Below are 14,032 nucleotides of genomic sequence, written 5' to 3'. Positions count from 1 at the left end.
GGAAACACCGAGCCATTAGCTGATTGTTCCAGGATCTGATCTGGTGTCAAGAGGCTCCTGCGTCTCTGCAGACGCACAAACACATTAATGGAGCCGATCCAACACGTCCTGCTCGGTTTCTCACCCATTCCCGCTTCCCTTCGGAACAAACATGACTCGCTCATTCTCTCAGCCACTCATTCGCCGTGGTTTCTCTCCCTCCCTCCTCTTCCTCCTCTTCCTCCTTGGCTGCTTCCTCCTCCTGCGTCTCCAGCGGCTTGATTCAGGCACGAGGGAAGGAAGAGGAAAAAAAGGAGGGGAAAAAAAGCAAGACAAAAAATAATAAAATGTAAATGTTGATGAGCGTCAGAGTCGAGTGGAATGCTGGGAGATAAATACAGAAAGATGCGCATCAATTTATTGAAGTTGGAGGGAAACGGAGCTGATGATGGATGGGAGGAGAAGCAGAGCAGTGAGGATGAGTCTGAGTGACATTTTGAGGCGAGTGACATTTGCAGCATTTGACGCAGGATCAAAGCGCACTCCAAGCTGGAGGAGAACAACTGCTCCTCTCTCATCCATCCATCTTTACAACCACAGATGCAGACAATCAATCCACCTAATATTTATCACCGAGTTACGGTTTATTAGACTAAAATTGGCTCCAACTCATTAAATCTTGTTGGTGCTGAAGTTTGGCCGCCATCCAGCAGAGGGCGCCGCTGGTCATCCTGAACAGGAGCCAGTTCATACAAAATGGCGGAGGGACCCAACGCAAAAAGTAGAAACGGCCTAAACAAAGTCCAGTGAGTGATGGGAAATGCACTTTATGCGGTTCTGTGACGATTATTACAGTAATAATATTAGAAAACAAACTAATGTTTATTTAGTTCGACCTGGTATTTGGGCCAAACTAAGAAACATAGGAAAGAGAATAAAGTCCTAATATTAAGAGAAATAACGTTAATATTCTGAATATATTTCTTTATTTAAACCGGCATCTTAAAATATTAAGACATGCTTCCTGATTTATTATAAAAATGTTCAGGGCTACAATGAAATGGGCGTTTACTAATTAATGATTAATCAATCGCATTAATCGATCATTTGCATCTCTGGGTGGAACTCAAGCAGCCGTGAAGCGACTCCAGGCGCCGGGTTCTGGTCGGTCACCTTGGTTTTGTGGCTCTGCTCGGTTCCCAGGCCCGATCCGGCCGTGTGCAGCTCCTTGGACACAACGCAGAGGAACTCGGCCTGGTCCTCCGTCCCGTAGCTGTAGGACGACCCGATGTTCACCATCTGCAGGAGGAGCGAGGGGCGGACAGACGGAGAGACGGACGGACAGAGAGACAGACGGACAGAGAGACAGACGACACAGCATGGTGGTCAGGCGGGTTGGAGTCAGGAACTGGGCTGACAGGACTAAAACTTTAAAAGCAGAAAAGTGTTGGAGCTCATGCAGGGTGGAGGTTTAGGGAGAAAAGGGGGTCTGTGGAGGTTCTGGTAGCAGCAGCATCATGCTGTGGGGCAGGGAGGCGAAGCAAAGCGGCAGGACAGAAAAGAACCTGCAGCTGGTTTATTCACCTGAAAACTGTCTGCAGACTGCAGTTAATGACCATTAATCAGTCACTAAACTAGTTATTTCAATAATTGATTAGTTATGATTCATCGTTTCCGCTCTGGTTCACGGCGGTAAGAAAAGCTGCTGCCGACTTACGTTCAAACTGCAGACGCTTTGAAACCGAACTGACCCATTTATACAAGTGGAACATAAATCACATTTTCTTTAGGATGAAACGTTTGATTCTCATCACTGAACTGTAACTGCATTTAGTCACATTTTCAAACATTTATTGACTTTCATAAATCTGACAGAGGAAAATAACACATCTGGGAACAAAACTATCAAGTTTTGGAGTTTCAGACATAAGTGTAATTTTTTGTTGTTGTGACCATAAGTCAAAAATTTGGAACAATTTCACGCTAAATTTCCACTCCTAGTGTCTAAAGCTACTGAAACTTGTACCAGTCAGTATCTGCTGCTCCTTACAGAACAAAGCAAAGCAATCCACACCAAACCAATGCAGGATTGGCTGCTAATAACGACGAGAAGCGAAACGACAACCTGACTGGATCCAGTCATCAGGAAACACTGAGCCAGAGAGGAAACCCCAGTCGTCATAGAAATGTGAAGCTATGGCAAGCAGTTTGTGTATCTATTCAATATCCTGCATCATTTATACCAGATCTTTAGAATGAATAACTTTGTAAATGTAACCAGAGGTAAAAAATACTCAAGTAAAAAATGTATTTGGTGAAAAATTTACTCAAGTACTGAGTAGCTGATCAAATGATCCATTATTTAATAATTAAATATTAAATATATTTAAACAGACAGACCAAAATATAAAGTGGAAATTTTGGAAAGAAAATTTCTCAGTCAGTTTCTTTCATTGAAAAACTTATGAAACTTTTGCAGAAACTTCAGTTTTTGGTGGATTTTGGTTGAAACACGTTTTTGTTTTTCATTCAGAAAAGCCAGAAATTTTACTCAAGAAAAACTTAATAAAATTATTCAAGTAAAAGTAAAAATACAGCAAAGTAAAATGACTTCTACATTTTTTCAAAGCAGTTATTCAAGCTAATGTAACCAGTTCCTACCCAACCAGCGCCACCTACTGTTCAAAGCGCAGAACAGAAACGACCTGCAGTTAAACCTCACAGTTTCTGACTCATCTGTTTGTTTTCCAGCCTTAGTTTGAGGAGTGCAGAGAGCAGGGCAGAGGTCAGGGGTCAAACTGAAGGGTCAGCAGCAGCGTGAGTCCAACCCACAGTCCAGAGCAGTCCGGTGCGGGGCTTTCTGCAGGCGCGCACGCTGACCTGCTCAAACTTCCAGCCGTCCGACATGGTGGAGACCATCTGGGTCAGCTCCTCCTCCTGGCACTGCAGAACCCGGTACACGTGTTTGGGTGGTACCTGCTGGAGTGGTGCAGGGGGGGGGGACAGGTGAGACACAGAACAACCCAAACACACCTGATACCTAAACATGTCTGGTTTTTTTCGCCGTGGCTCAAGGCGGCCATCTTGTTTTACAGCTTCTGTTTATTTGGACTTTGAATTCAGGCCAATTCTGCAACACAATATAATCATTTTTGATCAGAAGAATGCAAGTTATCAATGAATAAACTGAGCTTTAAGTCATAGAAACAAAAATAAAGTCCATAATAGAGACAAACATAACTAGATGAGTTTCATCATCAAAATCATCATCTGGTCATCTGCTGGTCAATGTTTGATTTGTTAGGATTTAAAAGCAGCTCTGGCAGCCGCGTTCGTTCAGAGGAAGTCAGGGTTTCGGCTGTTTGAAGGTTTTGGGAAATTTGTTCCAGATTGTGTTGCATAGAAGCTGAATGCTGCAGTTATTTACTAAATAAAAGTTACATGAGAACAAATATAAGGTTGGTATAATATAAGAATAACGTTTTAATTTTACCAGAACAGAATCATAAAATCAGGGGAATGAAGGAGTTATTTATCAGGACGAAAAAATAACAAAAATTATACAAACTTTCCAAATAAAAACATTTTTTTAACATTTTAAGATGTTCTAGTAAAATTGCACCTTTCTGCTGCTAATATTATGACTTTTCTCATAATTAAAACCTGGTGCTGCAACTCACAGAAGGAAAGAGTGAAAATGTTTTCTGTCATTTTTTATTCTCCTTTAAAAAAGGCTTTTATTGTGAAGCCCAGTGACATGAGAAGCCATGAGAAGGTAACTAAGTGACCAGAAGCTAAAATGCTGACATGCTGATATTTTTGGTGATGTTTGATGCGTCACAGGAAGTGGCCGTTTGTCTGAGGCTTTACGTAAGAAAAGACAGAACGAACATCCAGTGAAAAACAACGGCTCAGTATTTAGCAGCATTTTTTATTTATGTGCTCATTACTAAACTCAGCACCAGGGTGTCCAAAATGTGGTCCGGGGGCCATTTTTGGCGCAGATTAAAGCTTTTTATTTTAAACTGGGTCAGAAAGATTACAGACAAATTCAAATCTTATTAAAATACCAAGTATTCAATTAAATAACCACATTTTTGCACCATCTTCATTTTATTGCTTCAAACTGACTTTATATGCAAAAACAAAATCTCACCAATTATTTCAAATATATTAATACATTTGAAATAAGTCAAAAGTAACTTACAGATAATCTTCCAGCATAATATATGAGCTTGTTTTTAGTTAGGAATTCCTTAATATTGGTGAATGTTTTCAGAAACATGAAGATATAAATTTACCTGCGTAGCTTTAGAGTCTCTCTCTACGATCCGATCCTTGATCAGTTTGATCAGCGGCGTGATGTTGTAAAACTCAGCCTCCTCCAAAACGCCTTGCAACCAGAAAACAGCAACATGAGCAACGGGAGCAACGAGCAACGGGAGTAAATCCTGCGTCAACGTTCTGCAACCTGAGGCTCATAAAAACTTTGGTTTCCAATGATTATGATGATGTAAACATAACTAATGTTCAGTTCTGTTTCAGGCTTTTTCTTGTAATAGTTGCATTGAATTTTCCTATGGAATCACTATAATACCAATAATCACATAAATCTATTTTCTTGACTTTGGGTTGGAAACTTCTTTTTTTTTTTTTACATAATATCTATAAATAAACATTTCACAAAAGAAAATGTGTCCATCCACTTTTTGCAAACATTTTTTGAAACGGTTTCTTCCATTTTAAAACCTGAAAATAAAACGGATATTTTTTTAAGAGGTCATGAACATTTCCACCTCTTTTACTTTAGATTCCTGTAGATCTTTATGATCTGATTAGAAACAGATTAATACATATATTCTTTAAATTGTAACATGTTGAACAATGTAACTATATATTTCGTGCTATAGCTAGTGGTATGGTGTTAGTGTGCGATGTTAACGTTAGCATGGCACACTGCATTGCGGTGACTGAGTGCATCAGATTCAGGGGAACATGGCCGACCTTCCTCCGCCAGCTCCTTGTTGTAAACCAGCTTCCCGTGACGTAGGTAGTTGAGGATGGGACCAAAGTAGGTGGGGTCTCTGTCGATGACGTAGGCTCCGGTCTCATCCTGAAACAGACAGGAAACACAAAGTATTGCAGGACGTGGATGGATGCATGACAGGCGGACGGACGGCAGGTTGCGTATTAATGAGGTTAAATTTGGTTCCTATCGATTCGTTTTCCTTCAGTGTTGCAGCAGACGGACGTACGGAAGGAGAAACGGACCAAACAGTCCAGTTTGGGAGGTGGTTCTGTTTTGAAACATAAACACTGGATAAATTCCTGGACTTTCACCTTTTGGTGCTTCGTTTCTGACGGAGACACTAATGATCCAAATGTTACTGATGCAGAGAAAAAGTCAGGAAAAAGCAATACGGTGCAAAAACATGATCAAAAATGATTTTGAGGACAGTTCATGCATTTCATGGGTAAAAAGTTTTAACATTCATTTAATAGCAACATGTTTCTGTGTTCACAGCAAAATGAAGCTTTTCACATTTGATTCTATTCGGAAACATCAGAGGATCAGATGTTGTTATGTTTGATGTTCGGGTTTAATAATAAAACTATTTATACTAAATGTTAAGATAAATGGAAAGATCAGTTTTACGGAAATGGCAGTTTATCAATTAATCATTAATCAGGATATAATTCAACACAAACTTAAATTATTAATCAATAACTTCCATCCCGGATCAATGGATGGATAAACGGTTGGATGGATAAACGGTTGGATGGATAAACAGTTGGATGGATAAACGGTTGGATGCTCCTCAGTATATTTTAATCCGTTTTGGTTTTTATCCCAGGAAATGATGTCAGCAGAACTGCCTGCTGACATCATTTCCTTCAACCAGCTGGGCTCCAGGATCATCACTGGTTCTGCTGGTTCTGGCACTGGGTTCTGCTGGTCCGATCTCCCTGGAGCCGCCATGTTGGCTGAAATGAAGCAGGTTAGCTGAGCTCACACACATCAACACTCTGCCTCCATTCTTCAGAATCGGACCTGCCTGCGGTCCGGATCCGGACCTGGCTGCGTCCGGAACCGGGTCCGGACCTGGTCACTTGGTCCGGTTGTGGCTCTGCATGGTGACAGGCTGAAGTGCATGAATGTTTTCTGCTCTATATTTGGAGCAGAAGCAGTGAGTCGTTCTCTCTTCATGTGACTGAATCCTTCGGCAGGCAGATAAAAACTTTGGCCTCCAGCTGCTTTTATTTAGAGCTTCAGCTCAACAGTTTGCAGCGAGTTGCATAACCAGGAAGGACGGACAGGTTTCTGTTAACCTGGGATTCACACGGGATTATTTCAACTTTAGATGCAGAAAGTAAAAGAAGCATTTTAACAGCAGAACTGCAAAGTATTTCAGACTATAAAATAAAACCCCAGACACACAAAACTAAACCCAGGACTTTAACAAGTACATTTTAATGAATGACATGGATTTTAGGAGTTCTCTCTGTTCTCCTAAAACTAAGGCTGAAAATGTTGCTGATTTTGTTGACGTAAATTTTGATTCAAATGTGATTAATTAATGACAGACCATGCAAAGCGTTGAGCTGCAGAAATGGAACCAAGCAGAAGTTTAAGAACAGAAAAACCTGATGAGTCGGCAGAAAACGTGTCGAATGTCAGAAACGATCAACTGCAGCAAACTGAAAACCTCAGCCTGCCAGCGGTCAGCTTGTTAATCTGAATGGATCAGATTATTGAGCTGATCTAATCTGGGTTTTCAGGATCAAATCAATAATCTGAGTTAAATAATGAATCAGGACACGTCGCATAAGATCCATAAACTATAAAATATAAACGGGCAGAAAGATTCAGCAGAACCGGCTGCAAAAAACATTTTTAAAAATCAGAAAACAGTTTTAGAAATGATGGAAATCAGAGAAACAGGAAGAGAGACGAGAAAATCACTGATTGGAGAGAGAAGGAGCCTGAAAACACACACACACACACACACACACACACAGACACACAGAGACACACTCACACACACACACACACACACACACACACACACAGACACACACACAGAGACACACACAAACACCCCCACACACACACACAGACACACAGACACACACACACACAGACACACAGACACACACACACACACACAGACACACAGAGACACACACACACACACACACACACAGACACACAGACACACACACACACACAGACACACAGAGACACACACACACACACACACACACACAGAGACACACACACACCCACAGAGAGAGACACACACACACACACACAGACACACACACACACACAGAGACACACACAAACACCCCCACACACACACACAGACACACACACACACAGACACACAGAGACACACTCACACACACACAGAGAGAGACACACACACACACACAGACACACACACACACACAGAGACACACACAAACACCCCCACACACACACACAGACACACAGACACACACACAGAGAGAGAGACACACACACACACACACACACTTCTCAGAATCAAACAGTCTGTGGTTCTGGTCGGCCCGGTTACCCCAGCTGTTCTGATGGGAGGGGTCAGAGGTCAGAGGTTACGGTGCGTCTTTAATGTAAGTCAAAGAGGGGTCGGTCTCGTGGTCTCTGGTTCCTGGTTCTTCTGATCAGAGGTCTGAACATCAAGTGGACCGGAAACCGCTCCATAAGCAGGAAGTGGACTGGACTGCAGGGCATTCTGGGTAAATTTAGTTTGACTACTTTAACAGGAAAATCGATCCAAAGTCGCCACCAGAGCCTGGAGGCGTCATGGCGGCTGTTTGGGTTCCCCTCCGGAACGAGGTTCTGATCCGTCAGACTCCCAACGTTCTTCCGAATGGATAACAGGCTGATCAATGTCTCCTGCTCTAAGAGTTTCATATTAACATTGATAATTATTGATGAGATTTTTATCCGTTTTATTTCCACTTTCCTTCCATGTTTTTGATCTTTTAGCCGTTATGAGGCAGCAAGTTGTTGCTAGGCAACCAAAGAAGGAGTGAGCTAGCAGCTAGCTCCTGCTAGCAGCTAGCTCCTGCTAGCAGCTAGCTCCTGCTAGCAGCTAGCTCCTGCTAGCAGCTAGCTCCTGCTAGCAGCTAGCTCCTGCTAGCAGCTAGCTCAGCTAGCTGTGAGAGGCTGCTAACGTCTCCCTCTGCCTACATCTCCCAGAATGCCTGAAGTTGTTGATGGTACAGAATATTCTGCCAGCTGCATCGTCCATTGATCAGTTGATCAGTCGTCTGTTATGATGCGTATTGGTGAAATATGGCTGCAGCTCCTCTGAACACACGGCACAATGTGACCGATGAAGACGAATCGTTCAGTTATTTCCTGCAAACATGATGTGACAGAAAATCATTCCTGCAAAGCTGCACAATGTTTGAACTAGGCCATCTGGTTTGGGGAGTTATCAGAAATGTTGACGTTTGTCTTTCACATTTTTCTAAGAATTTGCTTTCTTCCATGTTTACTCAGGAAAGTTTTCCATATTGGTCGACATGAACTGAAAACTAAAACCATTTCAGGACCAAATGCAGCAGCAGAGTGAAAAACATTTGTTTAGGGAATTAAGCCAAGAAACAAAATGAGATCAAATATATGATTTTAATGATATGATGCTTCGTTCTGCACACTGAATGCATGAAGCAACTCATCTCCTCAAAATGATAAATACATCCAGTTTGCAAGAACCAGAAATCTCACAATAAAGGAAATCTGAAGGTTTTAATGAAGAAACTCCTCCTGCGTCTCCAAGTCGGGTTCAGTTAGCCGCTGCTAACGGGATCAGAAACATGCCAAACATTCACTGAACTGCTGCTGACTGAGGATGAACTGATGTTCTCATGCCAGCTGCTCGGACTGAGGCGTCCTGCGGGCGGAAACGAGCCGCCATCACTTCCTGGCCGGCGCCGCGTGTTGAGACACGACGGCACCGCCGGTTCAGACGTGTGCAGGAATTCACACCGACATCAGGACTCGTCTCAACGCCGCGGAAACCCAATCGTGTTGCTTCACCCTGAACGCATCGCAGGAAGCAACCAGCAACAAGCAACCAGCAACCAGCAACAAGCAACCAGCAACCTGTCACTGGGAGCAACCAGCAACCAGCAACATGTCACTGGGAGCAACCAGCAACAAGCATCCAGCAACAAGCAACCAGCAACATGTCACTGGGAGCAACCAGCAACATGTCACTGGGAGCAACCAGCAACAAGCAACCAGCAACAAGCAACCAGCAACAAGCAACCAGCAACATGACACTGGAAGCAACCAGCAACAAGCAACCAGCAACATGTTGCTGCTTGTTGCTGTTTAGGCTCAGAAACATCAGAAAATAATGAACGATTCTTCATATATTCACGGCTGTTTTGGTCTCAACTAAATAATTGTTTTGAAGTTTTGTTTATAAACTTCATGATTCATTTAATTTATTTATGGATATTTAAAACGTCTTCCAGGTCCAGTGTTAAATGTTGGTTAGAATTTAAAGTTCATTGATCTTTTAGATTGTGTTCTCAAAAACATTTTATTTATAGCACATCAATATTCTGCTTATATATTTATTATAAATATTGATATCTTGTATAGTACTTCTGGACAGATGCAAACTACATTTCGTTGCTTTGTACATGTGACAGTGCAATGACAATAAAGTTGAATTCTATTCTAATATTATCACCTTTATATTACTGGAAATTGATACTAAAACAATAATGATGTTGCTCACTGCTGGAACGTCTGGGACAATCTTTCTTCCAGGAACATTTGTTATCCTGTCAAGCCTAGTTAAATCCTTCCTGTTAACAGAAGCTAATAGTAGCTGTTAGCAGAAGCTAATAGTAGCTGTTAGCAGAAGCTAATGGTAGCTGTTAGCAGAAGCTAATAGTAGCTGCAGATCGGACCTTCCTGGTGACTGAGGTTAACGTCTCAGGCTTCCTGGTTGCTGAGTGGCACAAACTGCAGCTGCATGCATCAGCTTTGCTAAATGTAAACACTCCTCTGGTCCTGCTGACTCACGCATCCACAGGCAGCTCCGGATCCAAAGTGTTCACGGTTCATTCAGAGGTTAATGCTCAGAATGAAACAGGTTTCAGTCAAAGCAGAGCCCATATCAAACCAAACTCGATTTGGGTTTGGAGCTCAGTTTCCGTCCCAGCAGGAGGAAAAGTCTCCAGGAACATCCACCAGGGAAATACGAGCATTAAACCATCTGAACTTCTGCCACATTCAGCAAAACTACACAATAAAATCACTAAATCCCTGCAAAGACGAGCGCTGCAGCCTCCCGCTTCACATGGCGTTTCTCTGATACACGCAGAAAAACTGACTAGAAATCAGGAATTCAGAAAAACAACATGATAAAAAAATAAATAATAATAATCCTTGCAAATACTGATGAAGAATATTTTTAAAGCACCAGAAAATCTTTGATTTCAATCGCAAAAATCATATAAGAATTGCAAAATCCTGGTGGGGTCACGTTGAACTACATAGAAATAAGTTTTATTGTTTTACTTTTTACACAAATTAAAATGAGCAAACAAACAAGAAACATGGGGTATTTTCATTTTAAATCTAGCAGATTAAAAACAGAGTGTTCTGTTATAAAAAGATTCTTGATACAAGAGAAAAATCCACTTTAGATGAACTCAAATCGTTAACTTGCATCAGTTTAACGTACAAAATGTGTCTGAATGTTTGTGCCTGAGAAAAACATCCTGGATGTGATCGATCTGCAGCTCTGACTTTGTTTTAGCACAGCAGCTGCTGTTTCTGTGACATGTTGGTGTTTCTGAGTTTTGCTGCGTCTTCAGGTTGAGCAGATGGAGCTGAGGGTGGAGGACGCCCGGGTTCTGTTTCCACTGAGCAGCACCAGGCCCGGTTCTGCTGCCGGTTCTGCTGCCACATTTATCATTAAATCAAAACATTGGAGCAAATCTGTGTAAATGTCGAGAAGAGGAAATTTCTTAATGCAGGAATTTTTGAAAAACGAAACTTTTCAGTTTTTATTTCTCTTTTAATTGTTGATTTTCATCATCAGGCTGAAAATGCAGCCAAACAAGAACAAGTTCTGAAATTGCTGAAAACTTTAGTTCAAGCAAATTCATTTTCATGTTAATGTGTTTCCTGCAGCCATTAGAAATATTGTCAGGATGAAAACTAGGGGTGGGAATATTGCACTATATAATGATTTGATTTATGATTTCCGTTCTGATCTGTTGCTCCAAAGCAGAACAAAAAATAGACTTTAAAGTGTTTTGTTCTCATTTCCTAAGTTTTAATATTAATCCATGCTTCAATGAAATTAGTCCTGCTGCAGTTTTTGTTTGGCAAGCTGGAGGTAGAAAATGTTTAAAGATGATCATGAAACAACATCCTGAGTTTTAACGGAAAGTTTAACTTCCATTATCATCATTATCATCATCATCATCATTATTCAGAAACCAGGAAGGTCACAACAAACTAACCGTCTCCCTGCGGTTCTGATGCGGTTCCTGCCGGCTTGTGAAGCTCCTCAATGATTCATGAGTTTAAGATGTTTGAGTTTCTTTATAGATCTTCACTAAATGTCACTAATTATCAGATTTCCTGCTGCTGTGCTCTGTGAACTTCAGATCATCAGGTCGTTCATCTGCAACGTCTAGAGCCCAGACTGCGAAGGTTTTCACCTTCAGTAGAGACATGTCGCGCTCTCTGAGCCTCGTCCACATCAAAGGCTGCAGCATAAAGGAAACGTGCAGCATTAATGAGATGCTGCAGCCTTTTCAGCGCGTTCAGCTTCCATGTGACTGGCAGACGCATAATAGGTTTCCCTCAATGTCCCCATAAGATGCCAGCTGCACGGATACCGACTGTGCAGCTCCCTGCAGCACGTGTTCATCCATCTGAGCCCAGCGACTTACACACACACACACACACACACACACACACACACACACACACACACACACACACACACACACACAGGCACGCACACACACACACACACACACACACACACAGAGGAGAGGGAAACAGACTGTACACACATTATTAGCTCACATTCAGCCAACACAACACCAGCCGAGCATCTCTGCAGAAAACGGGAAATCTCCACCAATTCCACCAGTTGGTGCCACCAGGCGTAAAACTGGAGCTCAGCCAGTAGCTTCCCATCGTTCCAGTCAACCAGCAGGACGAGCAAAGCTGCTGGATGCTGCACATCGAAAAACATTTAACAATTAAAACCAGATCAATTTCCATTTGCATGATTTATTCTTGTTCTTTTTTTCTACCAAGAGCTGAATGACTAAAGTCTTTGACTTATTTTGAAGGACATTTGTGTTTACAGAGACCAGAAATAATTTTATGTGTTATTTCTGTTTGTTTATTTTGAATATTTAAAATGTCTTCCAGCTCCAGTGTCAAATGGACGATAAGCTCTCCCAGAAGTTATTGTGATAAATGATATTATAATTTTGTGACTATTCTCACATTCTCAAAGATCAAGAAATTTTAAATTCTAATGAACATTTGGAAGAGACTTTAAATACCCAGAATAAACAAAACAACAGACAATATGAATGATAAAGTCTCTGTAAACAAAATTGTCCTTCAGAATAAGGGCTTGTTGAGACCAAAACACCAGTTTTTGGTAGGAAGAGAAAAATGATCAATTATGCAACTGAAAATGGAGCTCATTTAAATTTATTATGCAATTTATTGACTTATTTATTGCTTATTGTGAGCAATAAATAATCAGACAAAGGTAGGTCAACCTGTCAGTTTCCCTTTTAGCTATCAAGCATGCTGATGTGAGTGAAGGGTCTGCACAGCTGAGGGAAAGTCAGTGTCTTTCCTGTGATTCGTACTGTGACTAAGAGTTCAGGTTGCATACAAAAACATTTTCTCCAAAGTTTAATCAAACCAGCTGATCGGCTCCATTCCTGAACCCTTTGTGATGTCATCGTCTCACACAGGCACCACCACATTAGCTGGGGGCTTTATTCTTTAACGTCACATTTTAAAAACTTTTTTTTGTCAAATCCAGTTTTCCAGCTTTGTTTCTGCTGTCGCTCTACATCAGTTAGTGAAAACGAAATGCGCTGCCGGGCGGCATCTTTAACCTTTTAACCTCTAGTCTTCTGTTGGTGCTTCTCAGCTGCAGGTGAACCAGCTGCGTGGTCACAACATAATAACTGTTCATAACTGTAATAACTGTTTTACTAAGAGAGTGAAAGCAACAGCTGATAGAGATGTGGTGATAAAACCACTCAAAGCCGATAAACACTCCACATATTGATGGATGTAACATGTAAATGTCCCACAGGACCTGAACACACCACCTCTACCTCCTGTGGGAGGTCATTGAACTCTCCATGCTTTCTCTCCAGAACTCCTTGTTGTTGTTGTTGTTCGGTAAGTACTGCGCCTCAGCCCCGGTTCCGGACTCACCGTGTCGGAGTGCAGGTCCTGCTGCTGGCACAGCCGGTACAGGAACGAAGTTTGCTCCTTGAGCAAGGTCTGCCGCGTCGTGAGGAACACCGTTCCGCCCACGTTCAGCCGGACCCACTTGCCGTTGTCGCCCCCGTTGGGGTTGATGACCGAGCCGTTGCCGAGGCTCTGCGCCGCCGTCCCGCCGGGTTCGGAGGCGGCGGAGGTCGCGCTCTCCCCCGCCTCTTTGTCTTTGTTGTTGTTGTTGTTGTTGTTGTTGCTGTTGTGCTGCTGGGTCCCGCCGAGGTGCGTGGACGGCGCGGCGGCGTCCGCCGGTTCCCGCACGTCTTCTGCGGTCGTTGCCATTTGTTGGAAACCCGGAGACTCGCGACGCTCAGGCGGACGAACCCGAATGCTGGCTCCGCTCCTTCGGTCCGCCAACGTCAGCGCAAGCCCCGCCCCCACGCCGCACTGGCTCAGCCATGCCAGGCACACATTCTACTTCCGAAATGCTCTTTCACAATAAGAGCCTCATTTCCGGTTTTAGATCGTAACCAAACGACGTGTTTCACTGTGATG

General features: G+C 42.5%; 1 protein-coding gene across 2 annotated transcripts in view; it reads right to left on the bottom strand.

The window, feature by feature from the left end:
- kctd17 (potassium channel tetramerization domain containing 17) overlaps positions 1–13,937 on the bottom strand; it is an 18,535-nt gene extending 4,598 nt beyond the window's left edge. Inside the window, exons 1-6 of one of the 2 annotated variants that reach the window (XM_055058102.1) lie at positions 13,475–13,937; positions 4,984–5,092; positions 4,281–4,372; positions 2,812–2,958; positions 1,153–1,278; positions 125–256 (exon numbers count right to left, since the gene is read on the bottom strand). In XM_055058102.1, the coding sequence (XP_054914077.1) occupies positions 161–256; positions 1,153–1,278; positions 2,812–2,958; positions 4,281–4,372; positions 4,984–5,092; positions 13,475–13,819 (915 nt within the window). In that variant the 5' untranslated portion in view covers positions 13,820–13,937 and the 3' untranslated portion in view covers positions 125–160. The remainder of the gene's footprint in view (positions 1–124; positions 257–1,152; positions 1,279–2,811; positions 2,959–4,280; positions 4,373–4,983; positions 5,093–13,474) is intronic. The other variant, XM_055058101.1, reaches the window with a different exon arrangement.
- Between the last annotated feature and the right edge of the window lie 95 nt (positions 13,938–14,032).

Source organism: Poeciliopsis prolifica, unplaced genomic scaffold, assembly GCF_027474105.1.
Source record: "Poeciliopsis prolifica strain line A6 unplaced genomic scaffold, Auburn_PproV2 SCAFFOLD049, whole genome shotgun sequence".
NCBI classification, from domain to species: domain Eukaryota; kingdom Metazoa; phylum Chordata; class Actinopteri; order Cyprinodontiformes; family Poeciliidae; genus Poeciliopsis; species Poeciliopsis prolifica.
Note: the sequence above shows the minus strand (reverse complement) of the source record. Positions and strands in the feature narration are given on the sequence as shown.